This window comes from Nycticebus coucang, chromosome 5, assembly GCF_027406575.1.
Source record: "Nycticebus coucang isolate mNycCou1 chromosome 5, mNycCou1.pri, whole genome shotgun sequence".
Taxonomy (NCBI): Eukaryota; Metazoa; Chordata; class Mammalia; order Primates; family Lorisidae; genus Nycticebus; species Nycticebus coucang.
The window spans coordinates 114,074,041-114,097,009 of NC_069784.1; the positions used below are offsets into that span (position 1 = coordinate 114,074,041).

At 41.5% G+C, this 22,969-nt stretch overlaps 1 protein-coding gene across 1 annotated transcript; it reads right to left on the bottom strand.

The window, feature by feature from the left end:
- Positions 1–1,037: 1,037 nt before the first annotated feature.
- IL22RA2 (interleukin 22 receptor subunit alpha 2) lies at positions 1,038–22,842 on the bottom strand. Its single transcript, XM_053592706.1, has 5 exons — positions 22,782–22,842; positions 19,500–19,635; positions 14,867–15,045; positions 3,100–3,269; positions 1,038–1,187 (listed from the first exon to the last, which is right to left on the bottom strand). Exons 1-5 carry the CDS (start codon positions 22,840–22,842, stop codon positions 1,038–1,040), a joined length of 696 nt encoding a protein of 231 aa, XP_053448681.1.
- Positions 22,843–22,969: the final 127 nt, after the last annotated feature.

Below are 22,969 nucleotides of genomic sequence, written 5' to 3' on the forward strand. Positions count from 1 at the left end.
GCTGGGATTATAGGCGTCCACCACAATGCCTAGGTGGTTTGTAGAGATGGGGGTCTCTGTCTTGCTCAGTCTGGTCTCAAACTCCTGACTTCCAGCAATCCACCTGCCTCAGCCTCCCAGAGTGCTAGGATGACAGGTGTGAGCCACCATACTGGTCTGCAAATACTGTTCTTGTTTATAGAGGATAGAACTTAAAACACAATTTTGGTTAATTAAAGTGGAAAATTTTTACAAAAAAATGTATAAAAAGGATACTCATATAAAATATTTGTTCATATAAAAAATTTTCAATGGCATATCTGTGTCAATTTAAATGGATCAATATAGAGTGCAAAAGGACTGCTCCAGGACTAAGTCTGTAACTTTATCTTTAAAAAATCATTTCAACATTTATTAATGCCTTAGTTCTTAAATTTATATTTTGTTATCTTAAGAGAATTAAGATTGTTTTTAGGGTTGTTGCACTCAGAAATAAAGTTCTGTATTTCATAGATATCTATATTCTCTGCCTTGTCTTTAAATTCTAATTTTTTTGGGGGGGTGTTCAAATATAGTTTACAAATGAAATATGAAGGAATAAAGAATGGATAAACAGGCTGGGTGCAGTGGCTCATTCCTATAATCCCAGGACTTTAAGAGGCTGAGGCGGGTGGATCGCCTGAGCTCAGGAGTTTGAGACCAGCCTGAGCAAGAATGAGGTCCCATCTCTACTAAAAAAATAGAGAAAGTAGCTGGACATGGTGGTGCATGCCAGTAATCCCAGCTACTTGGGAGACTGAGGCAAGAGTATTGCTCAAACACAAGAGTTTGAAGTTGCTGTGAGTTATGATGCATGACACAATACCCAGGGTGACACAGAGTGAGACACTGATTGAAAAAAAAAAAAAGAATGGATAATCAAAGAAGTCCCTGAAGCATAATGCTGAACATTGCTTTAAAAATCTATAAAAATAGTTTTATGTAAGATCCTTCACACATGAGACATCCCATCCTTAGGGAGCTTTTGATTCCCACATTGCTGAGCGCTCCACGGTACTTCACGGAATTCCCACACATCTCTCTTCACTTCTTGGACTTCTTCTGTCTAACATGGGCTGATATATCTCCGCCACTAGGCAGTAACCAGAGCGAGGTGCTAGCGCCTTGATTTTGACAACTCTATGATCCCCTTCATACACCTTTTGCTCCTATTCAAAAGGGAAAAAAGTCAGATGAGAAGTGCTTCCTGGTAATTCACTGCTCTATTTTTGTTAAAATTAATAAGGTGAACGTGGTCATTGGTGCATAGTCATGAAATCACCCATACAAATTGATGAAGGGGTGCAAGGGGCAAGGCAGGAACTAGAGCGAGGGCCCAACCTCTGGGAGGGCAAGCTTAGCTAAAATCATGATGATAATCAGTCGCAGTCCCTCCTTAGCCTCGGTTGGCTTCTTTACCCTGGAGTCATGCATAGTTTGCTATAAAGATTTCTAACTTTCTCAGTATAGAACATCACCTGTTTGGAAACCAGGGGTAGTTTCTGAGATATCTTCCAGGGCCTGTATTCCAGTGGATTGACTGACTCACCCAGACCAATGAACTGACTCGACTGGTCTGGGACCCCCACCCAAGAAACCGCATTCCAGTGGACTGGCAGACAGAGGCCTGTACCAAAGGACTGATGGTTCCAGCCCACGACCAGACAATTAGCAGACCCCGATGGCTTATCTCTCTGCCCATCAAACTGTCTTTAAAAACCATATCTCTTCAATTTCTTGGAGAGGCATTTTGGAGACATTCCTCCCATCTCCCTACTCAGTGCAACGTGGAACAAACTTTCTCTGCTGATACCATCTTCCTCTTGGGCAGTGGGCAGATGAACCTGGCTGGGTGGTAACTGTTACTGTGCTGCTGGGTGGTAGCACATGGTTGGTGCTGTAGACAGGTTGCGGGGTTCCTTCCCAGACATATCCTCCTTCCTCAAAATCCTATGCCATAACTTGGTAAAGGGACTAGTCAAGGGGCCTTATAGACGCCAATGATGGCTGATGACCCTGATGACTGATTGACCCTGTGGTCAGTCTCTTTTTCCAGAATTTGAACTGTGCAGTGAAAATAATGGAGTAGACATAGAGATATAACTGTAGATGTATAGCCTGTGGCCACAGGGACAGCAAGTTCAACAGACAATCCAGGATCCTTCAGAGAGCCCTACCCATCTCCCCTTCCCAGTAGCAGCAAAGCCTGCCAGCGCCCTGTGTCCTCTGAGATTGCTTGTCTGTCTCCTAATAAAACTCCCCCCAGGGCGGCGCCTATGGCTCAGTCGGTAAGGCGCCGGCCCCATATACCAAGGGTGGCGGGTTCAAACCTGGCCCCGGCCAAACTGCAACCAAAAAATAGCCGGGCGTTGTGGCGGGTGCCTGTAGTCCCAGCTACTTGGGAGGCTGAGGCAAGAGAATCACGTAAGCCCAGGAGTTGGAGGTTGCTGTGAGCTGTGTGAGGCCACGGCACTCTACCGAGGGCCATAAAGTGAGACTCTGTCTCTACAAAAAAAAAAAAAAAAAAAAAAACAACTCCCCCTGCCCCTCCTCTTTTGTAGCTAAAGAAGTTTAAAAGGGGTTTCCACTCCTTACAACCAAAGGAACCCCATCTGAGATGGACACCATAAAAGGAACATTCAATTATCCACCAAACCCAGCAGTGGTGGCAGATTAGAATATCATACAAAATTGGTGCAAATTTATAATGCTGTCATTCAAAAGCTACATTAAAATAAAATGTGTAAAGCCTATACAAATGAATTCCATGGCAGTAACATAGAGTTAAGTATTGTTAATACCAATCTTTAGATATTAGATAGGAAGACCCAGCAGAGACAAACTGAGGGACTGGAAGGGCACACTGGTGTGCACACACACACACACAGGCACACATACTCAAATTGTGATGGTGATGTGAGCACTAGCTGTTGATCAATGATGGCGGACATGAGAAGGAATTTTAAAAAAATAAGAAAAATAAGAAGAGATAGCGTAGCAAAAGACAGAACATATAATATGGCCAAAATGTTAAGTGGAAAAAGAAAAAAATACTGACCACATCAATTTGTCTAAACTTACCTTTTCTAGTGAATTGTTAATTATAAAAACTCGGTATATTAGTTCATAGTAATTTTCAATCGATATATTTTTCCCCTTCTGGTCTCTATACGGCAAATTTGGAGCGTGGAGAATCACCAACAAAGATCCCTTAATTGGGGTTATATTCATGATGGGAGGATCTATTTTTGCTGAAGAAAGAATAGAAAAATTTCACAAATTACTAAAAAAAGTATATTATACATAACAACAAATCATCATTACATTCAGAAATTTTGCAAAAATCATTATGAACAGATACTGTTGACATCTAAATCATAAATATCTGAGAGGTTTCTCTGATACTTTCAGAAATTGATACTTTCTTTCTTTTTTTTTTTTTTTGTAGAGACAGAGTCTCACTTTATGGCCCTCGGTAGAGTGCCGTAGAGTGCTGTGGCCTCACACAGCTCACAGCAACCTCCAACTCCTGGTCTTAAGCGATTCTCTTGCCTCAGCCTTCTGAGTAGCTGGGACTACAGGCGCCCGCCACAATGCCTGGCTATTTTTTGGTTGCAGTTTGGCCGGGGCCGGGTTTGAACCTGCCACCCTCGGTATATGGGGCCGGCGCCCTACCGACTGAGCCACAGGCGCCGCCCTGAAATTGATACTTTCTTATTTCAGCTTTTTTTTTTTTTTTTTTTTTTTTTGAGACAGAGTCTCATTCTGTTGCCCAGGCTAAGGTGCTGTGGCATCAGCTAGCTCACAGCGACCTCAAACTCCTAGGCTCAAGGGATCCTCTTGCCTCAGTTTCCCGAGTACCTGGGACTACAGATGTGTATCCTTTCATCTGGCTAAGTTTTCTATTTTTTTGTAGAAATGGAGTCCTGCTCTTTCTCAAGCTGGTCTCAAACTCCTGACCTCAAGAAATCTTTCTGCCTTGGTCTCTTAGAGTGCTAGGATTACAGCCATGAGCCACCACACCTGGCCTGATTGTCTGTCTTTTTGTTATTGATTTGTAAGAGTTCTTTGTACACTCTGAACATAGTCCATCAAATATATGTATTTGAAAATATCTTCTTTCAGGGCAGCGCCTGTGGCTCAGTGAGTAGGGGCCAGCCCCATATACCGAGGGTGGTGGGTTCGAACCCAGCCTCGGCCAAATGGCAACAAAAAAATAGCTGGGTGTTGTGGCAGGTGCCTGAAGTCCCAGCTACTCGGGAGTCTGAGGCAAGAGAATTGCTTAAGGCCAGGGGTTGGAGGTTGCTGTGAGCTGTGATGCCAGGGCACTCTACCAAGGGCAATAAAGTGAGACTCTGTCTCTAAAAAAAGAAAATATCTTCTTTCTGTAGCTTGCATTTTCATTATTTTAATGAAATATTAAATATTTCATTATTTTGATATATGTTGATTATATATTTTGATATATAATTTTGATACATAATATTTGATATATAATAATATTTAGATATAATATTTTTATAACAGAAGTTCTTAATTTTAGTGTAGTATAATTTACCAATTTTCCCTTTACCATTAGAATTTTGGAGGCCTGATTACTCCCAAATCATGAAAATATTCTCTTACGTTAACAAACATCAATGGGTCAGCAAACATTAATTTCTCTAAAGGGCCAGATAATAAATACTTTAGGCTTTGTAGGCTGCCAACTAATCAGGTCTGTTCTGGTAGTGTAAAAACAGCCATAGACAATATGTATTATAAAAGAATGGGTGTGACTATGTCCCAATTCAATTTTATTGAACAGAAGCAGGCCAAATTTGGCCAATAGGCTATAGCTGCTGAGTTTTTGTTGGGAACCAGCCCTGAACACGCTATGGGTTTCCTTCCAGTGGCTTGGTGGGGTGAGAGACCAACGGAAGTGATAGGAAAAATTAAGACAGAGACAAAGAGATAGGTTTTTAAGAACAGCAAGGGTTCAGGAGGCAGCACACCCTTCTTCGTGAAGCTTCCAGTATGCCGCCCTGAATATCAGGCTAGCTCTGTGTTTATTTCATACATCAGTGTTCCAATCATAAATTCCGTGAAGGCAAGGCAAACAGTTCCATCATGGTTCTTGCTGCACTTGCATTTCTTTAACTAAACTAAATCTTTAACTATGTTAAGTGTATGGATTTACTTGTTACTTTTATTGTCTTAAGGTATTTCTGATATTAATACAGAGTTTGGATAGTTAAACAACCCAGGAGCATGACTCAGAGAAATATCCCAGTAGGACCACAGTTGAAAATCACAAATGTGATCTTTTAATACCCTGAAAACCTTGTGTCCACACAGATAGACTTCTCTGGCCAAACTAAGGTGACAGAAGAAAAGAGATATTTCATCTCCTTATCTGGTGCGGAGCAATTCTTGCTGTGTTCAACAAAGTTTAAACATTCTACATTCGTAACTTCCCAAAAGCACTCTCCCAGAGCAAACAGCCCCTCCCTGGCAGACAATTTCCCTGGCAGACAATGTCTTCAGGGGCCTGCAGTCACATGGGTTGGTGGCTGAGCACTGCAGGGGAAGGGGGAAGTCCCCATTTATTGCAGCCCAATTCATAATCGCTAAGTCATGGAAGAAGCCCAAGTGCCCATCGACCCACGAATGGACTAGTAAATTGTGGTACATGTATACCATGGAATATTATGCAGCCTTAAAGAAAGATGGAGACTTTACCTCTTTCATGCTTACATGGATGGAGCTGGAACATAGTCTTCTTAGCAAAGTATCTCAGGAATGGAAGAAAAAGTATCCAATGTACTCAGCTCTACTATGAAGCTAAATTATAGCTTTCACATGAAGGCTATAACCCAACTATAGCACAAGACTATGGGGAAAGGGCCAAGGAAGGGGAAGGGAGGGGGGAGGTTATGGTGGAGGGAGGGTAATTGGTGGGGCCACACCTACGGTGCATCTTAGAATGGGTACAGGCGAAACTTACTAAATGCAGAATACAAATGTCTACACACAGTAACTAAGAAAATGCCATGAAGGCTACGTTGAACAGTTTGATGAGAATATTTCAGATTGTATATGAAACCAGCACATTGTACCCCTTGATTGCACTAATGTACACAGCTATGATTTAACAATAAAAATAAATTAATTAATTAAAAAAAAAACTCCTTTCAGAATTTTAAAGTGGATGGTTTCATCAGCGCTTTGCACTGAAAACCAGGAATTTTCCCACATCAACTTTTCTCCTGTTTCTGTTTTCCTTTTGTCTGTTCCCTGCAATCCTATTCCTAATTTATTGCAAATCTGCTCACAACCAATAATTGAATATTGGTTTCAAGCTTACAAAATCATTATTACTAGTAATGCAAGCACATCAAGATATGACTCTTCCCTTAAGTATTCCCAAACGCACTCTTTAAGTTTTATTGATTTAATCCAACCAGACTTTATATTGCATATGGTTGATGTAGAAAGATTTATTTTTTCCCCCATTCTATCCAGTCTCCTTTATTTAAAAAGCCCATAGTTGTTCCACTGAGCTGCACCCTGAAAATAAATCAAATGACCATATACATGCGTTGTGTTACTCTGAACTCTGGTTTAAGGATTTGGCTTTGCTCCTGCAAGGATTCTGTGGCACCAACCACTTAGTACATAGTGCAACTTTAAGTTGGTGTTTTCTGAAACATGAAAATTTTAAATGTATTTGAATCTCAGCCCTTCATGAATTTGGAGGACACTTGATTCCTAACAGAGCCAAGACTGAAACACACACGTTTGTTTCTTGTCTTTAGTGGAGGGCTTTTCTAGTCTGCCCTTTTATTGAAAGTGTAGACCTCAAAGGCCATAAGATTTTTGTGGGAATATTAATAATAACTCCCCATTCACATTAAATGAAGACCTTGTCTTTTGTCTTAGGAATAGCTATTGCAACCCAGGGTCTGGTTACCAAGTGGGGCGAATGCCTTCAGGGCACAGGGACTTCACTGTGCTGGTCCTCTGTTTTTCTCTGTAGATTTCTAGCGTCTTTGTTTTTGTCCCTGGGGATTTCCTTTGTCTTTCTTTCTTGCTCCTCTGTAGAGTTAAGTGAATATGTTATATTTTATCCAGAATTCCTAGGTGTTTTGGAAGAGGAAGGTTCTACCCCTACCCCAGGGCTATTTAATTTGTAACCAAAATTGTTAATTCATCTCTCAACTATGTTGAGCATTTTGCTTAATTGGTTGAAGAAGGAATTCCCCTTTTTTTTACATCTTAATCCTTTAAAGGGGTGAATTTAATCCTATTTGTGCTTTTAATGCTCCAAATTATGCTGACCAGAGACTTCTTTCCTACCCCTTGCAAGGTGAGATGCATGAGTCATTGCTCGGTTTTGTAGGAGAGTAATGATGTATGACTAATTTTTTCCTTGATTAAAAACATTCTAACATTCTTGTCCCACAGCCAGCACCCCAAAACCAGCCTTTCTTTTGTGTGACTCAGGGTATTTAGACCTACTTTAATTGGTGCAAAGTAGTTGAAAATAAATACTGGCAAGATTAAATGCCACTCAATATATTTTTTCCTCACTAAAATACTTATATTTAAGCTGAATAGTATTTGTCCCTTCTGGCCCAAGCTGTGATTATTGAAGAATTTTCTTTTAGGCTCAGCGCCTGTAGCTCAGCAGCTAGGGCACCAGCCACATACACCGGAGCTGGTGGGTTCGAACCCAGCCCGACAATGACAACTACAACCAAAAAAAAAAAATAGCCAGGCATGTGGCTGGCACCTGTAGTCCCAGCTACTTGGGAGGCTTAGGGAAGAGAATTGCTTAAGCCCAGGAGTTTGAGTTTGCTGTGAGCTGTGATGCCATTGCACTCTACCAAAGGTGACATAGTGAAAGTGTCTCCAAAAAAAAAAAAAAAGAATTTTCTTTTAATTGTGTGCTTACAGAACCTGTCCTTTGAATGTATCAATTCATCATCCTATATTTTAATTGTTTAATATGATGGTTAATCTCAAATGCAGGTGTCATTAACCTTTTATGGTGAATCAGCTATTTCAAGTATTGGCTTAGAAATCTCAGTGAGCTGGGCTGCAGACCTCACAGGGGCTCCTTAACTGTGATGCTGAACTTTTCAACTGAATGACCATTTCTGACCCTTTCACTGGATTGAGATTGTGTTACAAAGCTGGTTGAAGATTATTTGATGTCACATAGTCAGTGACTGTTCTTGAAATATTCTTTTCCCAAGGCATTCATGAACATATCAGTCCCCAGATTTCCTCTAACCTCTTGGCTTCTTTTGATTATTCCTTCTAAATCTCCTTTTAAGATTTATCATATTTTGGAATCTTTTGGTGAGATTCCCTTTATACCTGGTCTTATTAACTCTGCCTCTCACTCAATACTCTCCCTAGGCAATCTTATCAATTTCCTTTTTACTGTATGCAAATGACCCACAAATTTGTGTCTCTAACAGAGACCATAACTTGAGTCCTGGATCTGTAGAGATATTTGCCTTGGATGTCTCAAAAGCATCTTCAACTCAACATATTCAAAACTGAACTCATAATCTATCTTACCATGCAGCCCACCAGACTGTTCTTTCATCAGACTCCATCAAAAAACATCTTAGTGACTCCTCTAGCTGTGCTGGCCAAAAATTTAGAGGCTGTGTTTGACATGTCTTCTCCTTCACCACTATCTCTGACCTATCCCTAAGTTCTGCCCATTTTTCTTGCTAAATATCCTTCCAAAGACAGATTTTCAATAGCCCTTTGCATGAGTGGAATTCTGTCTCTTGTAGTGAGCTACCATTTGACTGCATCCAGTCTGTCCGCTTTCTGATCTGTTCTCCCCAAATATAGACAAAGTGATCTTTTCAATACACAAGTCTGATCCTGTGGTCCCCTGGTTAAAAAGTTACATATTTTTGGCGGAAGTCTTCAAGAAGTTTCTCGTACCTGGTCTAACTTTCCAGTTTCATCATACTACTCCCTCCCTCCTGCATGCTCTTCCCCACTGTACCAGTTGCCTTTCAGTCCCTTATATTTGCTACCCTTCTCCTACCAGAGGACCTTTGCCTGGAATGCTCCACCCTGTTTGCCTGGTTAGCTCCTACTCATCTTTAGCTATCAGTTCAAGTGTCATTTCCCCAAGGTTGCTCTTCTTGACATTCCTTCTTTGCCTGGGCTCTCAGAGCTCTCTTTTGTGACAGGTATCATTTTATGTTTGTTTGTGTGATGATTTTACAAGATCTGTCTTCCCTGTTAAACAGAAAGCTCCAGGAAGAGACTTCTTTATGTGTGCTGTGTTTGCCATATTTCTTGTAGGACAGAGCATTATGCCTGGAACAGAATGAGTGCCCTATAAATACTTGCAGAATAGATAAAGAGGCCAGGAGATACTTTCTTCTGACTGTAGCTCACCCCATTAGAAAATCAAGCTTACTATAAAACTTCAAACCTATATTTAATCCAAGAAATTCTAGGGTTGGATAATACTTATGTCTGATGAGCCTCAAATGTTCCAGGTTTTTTTGTTTGTATATTTTTAAATGTTGCTTTTTCTTCAGATGGATACTAGGAATTAGAATTTCTTAACCTAATGTAATATCCTGCTGCTGAAAAACATGTCTCATGCATATAGTTGACTGTTAGTCCATATCACAGACATTAGGATCATGCTGTCCTAAGTCTGTAGACATGTGTTTTGCAAAATATGTTCTGAATAAAGCCTCGGGAGCTGTGGTAGGAGAGAGCAGAGTTGGAGGGTGAGGAAATAGCTGAGTGGACAGGGATCCTCACTATTGCTTCAGCAAGACTACTTCCAATTTTAACTGGAACTACTTCCAATTTTACAGACTGGGTTTCTTATTCTTTTACTAAGAGACCCTGAAATAAAATAGCTTTTTAAGGGACATAGCCTTGACCTTGTTTTAAATGTTTTTTTTTGTTGTTGTTGTTATTTTTTTAGTGAGTATACTCAACTAGAAAAAAACACAAACCTTTATAAACTCAGGACTATCCTGATTTAAGTAGAATTGAGCCAACACCTCCTCTCATCTCAGCCAATGCTTTGAGTATTCTCACCTTACTGAGCCAGTGAATGAAAATGGAGGAGGCTTTGAAATCTCTAGGCTTGAATACAATAATCAAACTATTCTTCAATTTCTCCTCACTGGTGTCTATCAGCTTAACCATGAGATCTCCTGTTCTTCAGCTAGAGAATTGCTGGTTGAGTGTATTGGCCTAAATCCCAAGTTATTCCAAGAAACAATGTAATAGATACCATGGATTGATTTTGCTCAACTACTGTTCTACCCTCCTGCTAATTGGAGAGTGGAAAACAGAAAATGACTTTTTCTGAGTTCCACTGCATATAATGTTTAGGACATGATGCAATTATTTTGAGTCTATTTGGACATTGCACCAGTTAGAAGAGACATATGGATGGACCTCCTAAGTACTAAGATTCAGAATGTAAATATTTCCGTGGTCATGTAAATGCAAAGCAAAAGTTACCTACTGAAAGAAGGTCTTAAAAATCAAGGTGGATATGGAGTTGCTAAAAGACCCATAATGGCCCAAAAAATCTTGAAAAAGACGAACCAAGTAGAAGGGCTCATACTTCCCAATTTCAAAACTTACCACAAAGCAATGGTAATCAGAACAGTGTGGTGCTGGCACAATGACAGATACACAGATTGATGGAATAGAACTGAAAGTATGGAAATAAACCATGGTCAACTGATTTTCAAAAAGCATGCCAAGATCATTCAGTAGAGATCATTTCAATAAATGGTTTGGGGGCAACTGGATAGTTACATGCTAAGGAATGTTAGCATGTAACTCACACCATATACTGAAAAAAATTAACTCAAAATGAATGAAAAACTTAAATGTAAGAATAAAACCATAAAACTCTTAGAAGAAGCCATAGGGTAAATCTTCATGATCTTGGATATAACAAAGGATTCTTAGATATGATATGACACTAAAAGCACAAGCAAGAAAAGAAAAAATAGATAAATGGGACTTCATCAAAGTTTTTTGCTTCAAATGACATCATCAAGAAGGTGAAAAGACAACCCACAGAATGAAAGAAAGTATCTGAAAATCATATATCTGAGAGGAGACTGATATTCAGAATATACGTGTATAAGGAACTCTTATAACCCTAAATTAAAAAGATAAATAATCTTTTTTTAAATGGACAAAGGATCTCAATGGATAATTCTCCAAGGAAAATATAAAAATAGCCAACAAAAAGATGCCAAATATCATTAATTAACAAGAAAATGCAAATCAAAATCGCATGAGATACCATTTCATACTCATCAGAATAGGTACAGAAAGGATTGGCAAGGTATTTATAGCAGCATTCTTTCTTTTTTGAGACAGAGTTTCACTTTGTTGCCCTTAGTAGAGTGCTATGGCGTCACAGCTCACAGCAACCTCCAACTCCTGGCTTAGGCAATTCTTTGCCTCAGCCTCCAGAGTCGCTGGGACTATAAGAGCCCGTCACAATGCCTGGCTATTTTTAGTTGCAGTTTGGCTGGGGCTGGGTTTGAACCCGGCACCCTACCTACTGAGCCACAGGTGCTGCCAGTGGCATTATCTATAAGAGCCACAAGGTAGAAACCAACCAAATGTTCATCAAGCGAGGAAGAGATAAACAATATGTGGCATGTCCTTATTATGGAATATCACTTAATCACAATAAAGGAGCTAAGGAAATTTTGCCCCCAAATATGACTACTTGGTATAAAGAATATTTTGAATTAAAGGCCATTCATGATCAGGAAGCATTGAAGGAGCCCTTTCCTCTATCTATATAAAACCTGAGTAACCTGATTGAGAATCAAAAGGGTCAGCTGACTTCCTTATTACCTGCTAATAAACCTGGCCCCACGGTCATTTAAGCACAATATCTATCTCTCAGGTTATTCTACAAATCAGTCTGTTTCCACCCATCTATACGTGCCCCCTAGCAACCGTTTGCTGTACCTCTACTTTCCACATTCTCCCCCTTCCCTTCCAAAGGTCTCTCTATATAGGTCTCTGACCATCACTGAGACTTTGAGTAATCGTTCTTATAGTTCCCCCCATGCACATGTATTTGGAAATAAATCTTTCTCTTATTAATCTATCATAATTATGAGTTGATCTTTCAGAAAACCAGCTAAGGGAAAAGGGAGATCCTATAACAAAAAGGAGTGAAGTGCTGATGCATGTCACAACCTGGATGGACCACAAGATCACATATAATATGATTCCACCTGGACAGGGAACTCTATAGAGATAGAAAGTAGTTGACTAGGCCTGGGGCTGAGGGAATGGGTACATTGGAAAGTTATAGCTGAAGGATATGGAGTTTCTTTGTGACATGAAGTGTTACAAAATAGGCAGTGAGTGATGGTTGCACATATTTGTGAATATATTAAAAACCATTAAATTGTATATGTCATAAGGGTAAATTGTAAGATGTATGAATTGTTTTCTTTTTTTGGCCAGGGCTGGGTTTGAACCCACCACCTCCAGCATATGGGACCGGCGCCCTACTCCTTGAGCCACAGGCGCTGCCCTGAATTGTTTTCTCAATAAAGCTGTTTACAAAATCTAAGTGGGCACAGTGACAGCCCCCTCTTCCCAGAGTCTGTAGATGCTCTCTGGGACAGAATGGTTATGGGAAAGGGTAGGGGCTGTATGTAGACTCAACACCTGTGACCAAGGTCAGACTCACACCATTAAATGCCCAACATCTCAGTAAGGAAGATCAATGCTGAAACCCTAGTATAGTGTTATACTCCAAGGGTGCTCAGCTGTTACCTGGTTGTAGACAAATTTATTTTTGGTCCCTTTCACAGCGGGGAACAAGAGACATTTGAATAGGTGCTCTTCTGGTTATAGATTTTTCTGCTTTCATCAGCAGATTCCTCTCCTCCAGCCCCCAAACACACACTCATTGGGTACAGTGAATGTCTTATTCCTGGGCATAAAACTTCACAATACATTGCTTATGACCAAAAATTAAGTCAGTGTGGAAGAAGTGAAGCAAGGTTTCACATCCATAGGAAAACTTGGCCTTGCCATATATCATATCAATCAGAAATCCCTACCTTTATAGGAAGGTGAAGTGGAAAACTGAAAACTTCAGTTTGAGAGGCAACACCCTGTGAGGTGGTGCATGAGTTGGTATGTACTCTACGCTTGTGACCAATATGTGGTGCTGTTTCTTCTAGAGACAGAATTCACTCGTCTAAGATGCAGGGAGTGAAAGTGAGAGGGCAACTCTCACGATTACACAAAGTGAACCACTCATGGAGTTGTTTGCTTTCCTTATGCGTAACTTGTGGTTCTTTGAGTTTATGACAAAAATGGTTTCAAAGAATTGGAAGTCGAGGCTGCCACCTGACCATTTGGAGCGTCTCATGCCATTTAACTACCAAAAAGAAAATGAGGTTCTTATATTGTCCTGGGTGAAGAGTTCTGATTATCAAGAGGAAATAGAGTTGTTATAAAAACAATGGGAATCAAGTAGAAGGATTCCTTGGTATCCTCTGGTTTGCCTCTTAGAACCTTTATATTCAGTGCTGAAAGTTACTGTGAGATTATGTCAAGCTCAGGCCGAGTGTAGTGGCTCACACCTGTAACACTAGCACTCTGGGAGGCTGAGGCAGGAGGATGCTGAACTAATGGGTTCAAGACCAGCCTGAGTAAGAGCAAGACCCATCCCTAAAAAAAAAAAAAAAAAAAAAAAAAATCACTGGATGTTGTGGCTGGCACCGGTAGTCCCAGCTACTCTGGAGGCTGAGGCAAGAGAATCACTTGAGTCCAAGAGTTTGAGGTTGCTGTGAGGTATGATGCCAGAGCACTCTACCTAGGGTGACAAAGACGCTATCTCCAAAAAAAAAAAAACCAAAAAAATTATGTCAGGCTCACACAGGAAAGACCAAAAGGATTCAAACTTCTCATGAATAAAGAACTGAGGTGTTGGCTGAAAAGAAAGCAAATGTTGAGTTAATAATGAGGGAAGAATTAACACAATAACTAAGAAAATGCCAGGAAGGCTATGTTAACCAGTGTGATGAAAATATGTCAAATGGTCTATAAAACCAGTGTGGTGCCCCATGATCGCATTAATGTACACAGCTATGATTTAACAATAAAATAAAAAAAATAATGAGGGAGAAGTCAGGAATATTAATTACTTCTCATGACTCATTTGCCATTAGGAAGATTATAGTAAATACTCATTTTTTCTTTTCGGTTCTGTTATGCATATCTTAGTACATAAGCATTAAACATATTCTCTCTCTATTTTATACAGAGTCTGTTGGCGATGGTTACTTTTATGATAGATTGTAAGATACTGTTCTGTGATTAGAACTAAACTAGAAGACAAATATCCTTCAGAAATGGGTACTGACAGAGCCCTTTGGGTCTCCTCTTTTGGGGAGATGACTGCAACTCTTACTTTCCTCAACAGAAAATTCTTCCAATATAGGTATCCTCAAGAACTTCACCTTCCTGTTTGGAGAAGAAGTAGGGTAATATGACTTCTTTTCTGTTGACTAAAAATATTTTTTTAAAAAAGAAGGTGAGAGTGTTGGCAACATGATGAAGTAAAGGCTCTGAAGTTAGGTACAGCAGAATTTGAATTCTGCTTTGGGTCCTTAAGGCTATAAGACCTGAGCAGTGACTAAAGTCTCTGTGCCTTGATTTTTCTGGGCTGGAGAGTGAGAGTTGTTCTGAGAATTAGATCAAATGAGATGATGGTGTAGACCTCAAGAAGCACAAGGCTGGGTAACTAGTCAAGGGCAGAAGAGCACAGATAGAGGAGCTCCATGGAACTCACTTTCCCACCAGGGAGTGAACCGCTGCGTCATGCTCCATCCGGAGTGTCTCCCGCCTATGGCTGTCCTCACCCTCCCGTAATAAGGTTCCTGGATATCTGAGGTTTCATTGGTAAGGTCACAAAAGAGTTCTTGAATGCCCCAGCAATCTTCTTTATTTTTCCATTGTCTCTGTCCATACCTGCAAGAGGGAAAAGACAAAGACCTGAGTTTCTTTTGTCTACGGCAGGAGTCTTCAGTCTATTCATTCTTTATTTTATTTATTTTCTTTTGAGACAGAGTCTCATTTGGCTGACCTTGGTAGAGTACTGTGGTGTCATAGCTCACAGCAACATCAAACTCTTGGGCTCAAGTGATCCTCTTGCCTTAACCTCCAGAGTAGCTGGGACTACAGGACCACAACTCCCGGCAACTTTTTTGCTTTTGTTCAGACTGGTCTTGAACTCCTGAGCTCAGGCAATCCACTTGTCTCAGCCTCCCAGAGTGCTAGGATTACAGGTATGAGCCACTGACTGAAACTTGTCCTCTAATTATCAGTACCACTGTGAAAGCTTACGGCTACTCTTAAATATCTTTTTAAAAATTTCTCTTTTTTTGTTAACTTACGTATGTTTGCTGTTGCTAAAACTGAGTACCTGAGACTGGGTAATTTATAAGTGAGAGAAATTTATTTTTTACATTTCTAAGGTCCAGGAGCTGAATCTGGTGAGGACTCTGCACAGGCCTGAGGTGGCACAGGCATCGTATGGTGAGGGGGCTCAACAGAGATGACCAGACTGGCTTTTCATATCAGACTCACTTTGTGATAATTAATTCCCTCCCTCAATAACACATTAATCCTGAATAGATTAATCCATTCCCGAGGGCACAGGCTTCAGGACCCAATCTCCTCCTGAAGGTCCCAGGTCTCAACATTGTTGCATTGGGGATCAAGCTTCCAACACATGAACTTTTTTGTAGCTGTTGCTGACACAAGGTCTCACTCTGTGGCCCAGAGTACCATGAATATCTGGAGTACCATGGCATCATCATAGCTCACTGCACTCTCAAACTCCTGGGCTCAAAAGGTCCTCCTGCCTCAGTTTCCCAAGTAGTTGGTACTACAGGCAAGCAGTACCATGCTCAGCTGATTTGTCTATTTTTTGTAGAGATGGGGACTCACTCAGGCTGGTCTTGAACTGCTGACCTCAAGCAAACCTCCCGCCATCAGCCTCCCAGAGTGCTAGGACTACAGGGGTGAGCGACTGCGCCCAGCCACGACACATAAACTTTTGGGGGGCCACAATCAAATCACAGCATTATCCAAAGTGCTGTCTTGCTGAAAGAAGAACAACCCTGACGCCTCCCGGAATCTCTAGCACAATGGTTTTTATTTTTTAAGGCTTAGTATTCTTTCTAAGATGGTGTGTGGAACAACTGCCATTGTTGAGTACTTGCTGTCCACATCCTTAATGTTTCCAAGATTTCAACTCTCTGTGGTTTTTATCCACTTCTCATCAGCTTTCTGTTGAGTAATGTGGCCGATTCTGAGAAGTCAGCACCGCTTTTCATCTCAGGGGATGTTTACCCAACGCTCATGATTCATCTTATTGAAAATTGAGAGGAAGTTGTAGTGAGGACTCTATGGGGATTCCTGTCATTAAAGGGTGAGAGAGGGAGGGACACCCACAAAGAAAGACAATGAGGCAAAGAGGCAGGTGGGTTGACTCAGCCTGAGATCCCAAGATGGTGTAACAGCCCAAGGCTATAAAGCAGAAATCAGAGGGTAATCAGAAAGGTTTTCCAAAATATTTGTCAAAGGACTTAAAATCTAACTTTATAGCCTCATCATAATGAATATTGCTGATATGTATACTGTAATCTGTGATGACAGTAGTTTCATTATATCAGGATTAAAGCCAACCAACAACAAATTTTTTTTTTTTTTTTTTGAGGCAGAGTTTTACTCTGTTCCCTGGGTAGAGTGCTATGGCATCATAGCTCACAGCAACCTCAAACTCTTGGGCTTCAGCAATCTTCTTGCCTCAGCCTCCCGAGTAGCTGGGGCAACAGGCATGGGCCACTACACCTGGCTAGTTTTTCTATTTTTGGTAGAGACGGGGTCTCACTCTTGCTCAGGCTGGTCTCAAACTCCTGAGCTTAAGCAATCCACCAACTCAGCCTCCCAGAGTGCTAGGATTACAGGTGTGAGCCATCAGGCCCAGCCATCAACAGATACTGAGCATAATTTGATGCTTTAAAATTGTTATTTATTGATGTGATGCTGTCTTTAACTTAACTGTAATGACTGACTTTTAATGTGATATCTCATTTTTTTGTTCTAACCCAAATGGGACAGATACTAACAGTATATCCCATGAACTCGATACAACCAAAGTGAGTTTTCAAAATTATAAATCTGCCTTCTGCTCCTGAAAATACCTTAGAGACAGGAATGAATCCAGGTATCCTGGGGTCTGAAATTTATATAATCTTTTGTCTTAGTTCATTTAGTGCTCTATAACAGAACACCTGAAGAATTTATACAGAAAAAGAGGTTTATTCAGCTCATGTTCTACAGGCTGTGAAGAAGCACGCGGCGGCGTCTGCTCAGCTTCCGGTGAGGCCTTTTCACGCTGTGTTATAACACAGTGGAAGAGGACAAGGGGAAGTGGACACGTGTGTAGAGGCAAAACTGGAGGGGTGCCCAGCTTTGTAACAACCCACTCTGTGGGAACACTTCCCTGGGAACTAACCCAGTCTCCTGAGAGTCAGAACTCACTCACACTGGCAAGATTTGTGCCAAGCCAATCATGAAGGATCTGCCTCCATGACCCAAACACCTCACCCTAGGCCCCTCCTCCCAACACAATCACAATGGGGCCAAATGTCAACCTGAGTTTTAGTGGAGAGCAATTCAAACCATCGCAACTTTAAGAGAAAGAATTACATGCTGGGCATGAGGCACTTTGGGAGGCTGAGGCAGGAAGATCGCTTGAGTCCAGGAGTTCAAGGCTGTAGTGAGCTATGATTGGGCCATGGTACTCCACCCTGAGTCACAGTAGGAGACATTGTCTCAAAAAAAATACAAATGGAACATTCTTCCATAGGGCCCTGAAGTTTAATCTTCATTAGCTTCGTGATGAAATCACTTCTAATCTGCTTTTTATTTTGGACCACAAATCGGTCCACTTTCAACCTATTTATACAGCCTAAGGGAAGTATAAAGAAGTACCAGTCTCTACATCCTACATGCTGAAAGCATCTTCAGCTATGTACAAAGCTATTTTTGTAATGAAGAAATGCTCATTGCAGAGATTTATAAATTTTAAGTTGCTTCACAAAATACATACAGAGAAACAATAGCAGTTAAAGACAAAATCTTCTGGGGCTGTTTCTTCTGAAATTAATAGGAAAATATGACCTGAGTCCTAGCCCATGGCTGAAATTGTGGAATATCAACTTCCCTTTTACCCCTATGTGCACCTGATTTTCTGGATTTATACTGAAAACCCATGACAGTTGAACTCTATCTCCTGTCTCATGTTCAGCCAGCATTTCAAAGTATGTCAGAGGAGGAAGAGATTTAAAAAAAAACAAAAACCAGGAAATGTGTGAGTGGAGAAACCTGCTATTTTCAAATCAGGAGTGTCTGTTTCCAGGCCTAGATATGGAAAAGGAGTAGATTACATCTGAGTTCTGGGGGCTGCAGGAGAGGTGTATGCAGTGCCTGCTGTGCTCCCGCTGGTGCTTACAGGAGTCATCAGTCTCGGAAAAGCATTTTACAAAGAGCAAATCCACTCTCAAAATGACTTTTAAACTAAACTTGTATTTTACACATTCACCTCTGTGTTTGCACAACTTCTTTTTTCAACTCTCCGTAGTTTACCTTAATTTATAACCAGCTCTACGAACAAATTTCAATGACCCCTGTATGTTTTTTTAATAATCTCCCTTAACTAACTACCTGACTTTTTGAGTTGTTTCTCAGAAATGGTAGAATATTTTACAGGACAAAGCATTTGAGATTCTGAAGGACCCTGAAGGAGATTCCTGATGCCAAGAATCCACATCCCCTATGACCTGCCCCAAAGCTTGTGGCCCCTCCTTAAAAATCCCTGTGATCTCTGTTGGTTGGGGAGTCGGATTTGAGAGATCATTTCTTCAAGAGTTCTCCCAACAGATACCTTCCACATTAACGTCCCTTCCTTCTTTGGCAATCTTCATCATCTCAAATAATTGGATCTTTGTGTGGTGAGCAAATGGATCTACACTGCAACCCCCTTGCAGTTTCCATAGCAAGCTGAGTACTTGCTGTTATGCCAAACAAGTGGCTTCCAGCCCTCATTGGACAAATCTATACTGACAGCCCACCACATGCTGGCCACCACAGTGGAGGCCAAGGTTGACATATAAGGTCTTGGTGCTGGGTGCACCAGGGCTGAAGAGTCTGCCCAACAGGCTGTATGTCATCATGCCTGTTGAGTTCCCAGGCAGAGTTCAGAGGAGACAAGTCTCTCTGACCTCTTCTTCTTCTCAGCCCTCTAAAGCTGAACAACAACAACAAAAAGCTCAGATCCTAACATTCCACTGCATTCTAGAGCATGCTTTCCCAATGGTCATCTCTATCAGCTGCAGGAAACTCGGTTTACTTACCTTTTGTACTGCACAAAGTAGATACTGCTGTTGCCCATCAGTGCCCTCCCAGGCTCCCAGTGCAAAATGTTGTGAAAATTTCGGGACTGAAATTGTACCCTCCGAGGCTTCAGAGATTCATGGGCTGGCTGAGTTCCTAAAATAACAAGAGAAGGAGAAATGCTGAACACCGATATGAGCTCCACTGTTCCTAGCAGCACTTGTTAATGGAGCTCCTGCATCAGGTTTCCTTAAAGTAGTTACTCTGAATGCAGGTACGGGAGGAAGAGCCTGGAAATCAACATTCTGAATCTTCTATGCAATGATTTTGATGCATGTTGGAGTCTCAGACCGATGTGTTCCAGACTATAAAAAGGTACTTACATCCTCCTATCCTATTCCTCATGCTGGAGAGGAAGTAAATAGCAGTGAAAAAATATTGCCTTATTTCACTCCCAAATTGTGACAAGATATGATACAATGCCTGAGAAGAAAGACCCACAGTAAGACCACTCATCTGTCTTCCTAGGAGCCACTATATTAGTACTATGCTGAGGCGAAACTGGCCTGGGGTCAATTCTGGCTCCAGGACCTCAGCCTAGCACTTGCTTCCTCTTTTCTCAGGTTCTTGCTCTATCTCTGGGCCCTCCCTGCAGGTAGGTCTGCCTTTGCTATCCCACTCCTGAATGGCTATATTTACCTGCCTGCATCTTGGCTCCAAGCACCCAAGTATCATCATTCAGATGCATTGCCCAAGCCCCTGTGGTGGTAAATGACAGAGTTGAAATTCAGATCCTGACATTCTGCTTAGGAGCCTGCACTTGTAAACATTATGTTACAACATCCCTTCAAGGCCTAGTGTTTCTCAGTCATGGCAGGAGAGGGGATAATTTTGCATGGGTATAGCTTGTGCTGTCTTCCTGAAATCATGCGACACAGATGGCCTAACCTTACCTGGGACTTCTTTAGTCCCATGAATGTAAGAGGCCTTCCACGAAATTTTATTCTAGGGTCCAAAGTTTCTGATAAGGGATAGAAGTTGGGCAGAATGGGGCATGGTGGCTCACACATGTAATCCCAGCACTTGGGAGGCCGAGGTGGGTGGATTGCCTGAGCTCACAGGTTCGAGACCAGCCTGAGCCAGATAGAGACCTCATCTCTAAAAATAGCCAGGCGTTGTGGCGGGCACCTGTCATCCCAGCTACTTGGGAGGCTGAGGCAAGAGAATTGCTTAAGCCCAAGAGTTTGAGGTTGCTGTGAGCTGTGTCACCACAGCACTCTACTGAGGGCTACAAAGTGAGACTCTGTCTAAAAAAAAAAAAGAAGTTGGGCAGAAAGAGAAAGAGTCAAGGAACAGACCTGTTTTCTCTCTGACTTCACTTCTTTCACTGCCCTGCTACCTCTGTGTCTCCAGAGCTGTCTCCTTCTCCTGTTCCTTGGTGGCCCATGTCCCCACCCTAGGGTTTCTGCACTGGTGCTTCCCTTCTCTTGGACTGCTCTTCTCCTGAGCTCCCACATTGCTTAGTTCTCCACCTCCTTCAAGTCTTTGCTCAAGCATCGCCTTATTGAGATGGAAGATAATCCTCTCAAGCCCGCGGTCTAGGCTCTGAACTTTTAAGATTTGTTATTTTCTACCAAATAAGACTGTTTCCTCAAGTATTTATTCTTAACAACCAAATAGTGTAAAACATCATTTGCTTTTATTTTTATTTGGGAGCTTCCTTTAGTGCATCAAATAGTGTTTTATACTCGGAAAGAGTCTATTGTCACAGTTGGTTCTGCTCACCAGATCACTACCTGATCAATCATATTTAGTACATAAAAATCCTGGAAGTTCTCAGACATACTTTCCTAATGACCTGCCTAGAGCCGATTTGCTAATGTGAATATAGAAGGTTCAATGCCTTTTATCTCTCTGTCTACAGATTTCTTTTCTCATTTTTGTATCAACACCACTATCACCATCACTGATAATAATAACAACTCACTCTGCACCAGGCACTGAGGGGCTTCTGTCTTCATTAATTTATTTAATCTGCTCAGCTCTTCCGTAAGAAAAGGACTTTGCATTGTGGTGTTGCTTTTACAGAGTTAAAAACTAAGCTTTAGAGATGGGAAGAAACTTGTCCAGGTGCAAAAGGTAAAGACAATGTTGTAGAGTTTGTACCCAGGCAGTCTGACTCCACAGCCTGCTTTATCCTGACACCAGAAAACCAGGAGCAAAGCTCTGGGAGAAGCACAGCAGTCGGAGGCCCAGGATGGTCTTTCTCCTCCTCCTGCCCCCGCCCCCCCGGCTGACCTTCATCCAGCATTGACTATATGTGAACATTAATACCAGGTACTGTGCTCAAAGCTTTACAACTTATTTCATTCCCACAATCATCAAGTAAGGTAGGTGTTTTATTCCTTCATTTTACAGATGGGGAAGCTGAGGTTTAAAGTTGTGTATCTTACCCAAAGTTACAGGCCTGGGAAGATGCAGAGCCAGGGTTGTTTTGGTAGTGCTTGAATTTCTGCCACATTTTGCTAAATGAGTCCCTGTGGTTAACAAGGACTAAAGGTATAGTCTACTCAAATCTGCACAGTTCTGGAGGATGGAGCCTTGAATTGCTTTTCTGTATCAGTCGCCAGGCAAGGGTGCTGTCTTGGGAAGTGATTTGAGCTACTTACACTGAGAGGTACCCATCTGCTAACTCAGAATTCTAATGGCTTTGCTCAGAGGAACACTGTGGGCATGGGACGCTCTCTCTACTCTCTAAAAGAATTCTTCGTGAATACCAGCAGCAAATTCTCATATGTTGTGTATGGTCCCTGTTCTGTGCCACGCACTTCTCTAAGCACCTGCTGTATATGGACTCATTTAATCTTTACAATGACCTACAATCCCTATTCGAGTAGTGAGGAAATTGAAGCACAGGCATGTTATGTAAGTTGCCCAAGTTCTTCTAGATAGTAAATGACAGGGCTGAAATTAAGACTCTGACAGTTTAGCTTAGAAGCCCATACTTGTGAACACTGTTACAGTGTCCCTTCAGGGCAAAAGAGAGAGAGGATGTACATTTGTCCTGTATGAAGCCTCTGGCACCCACCAGAACTTCCTCTTTAGCAGGTACTCATTAAGTACATGACAAGTTATTCAAGCTGCAGAGAGAAACTAGCCTATTCCCACTCTGATCATTTAGCAACATTAAAAAATTGACATTTCTAAAAAGCTCCTAAAAGTGCCAGTGCCATTTCTAATAGTCCTTTGATCAGACTCAGATGAGAAAGGTGTGAGCAATGAAAAAGAAATGAAGCACTTACCTACGACATCAGTCAGGAAGAAACTGACGAGGAAGCCTAGAAAGCAATGTTTAGGCACCATGGTCACTGGTGTGAGTGGTCAGGCAACCAGTGTTCCTTTCAATAAGAGGGCCAGCTCAAGACAGAAGAGGAAACTATAACATCCTTAAGCAGAACATCCCTTTGGGTTTAACCAAAGGCCAAGGGTT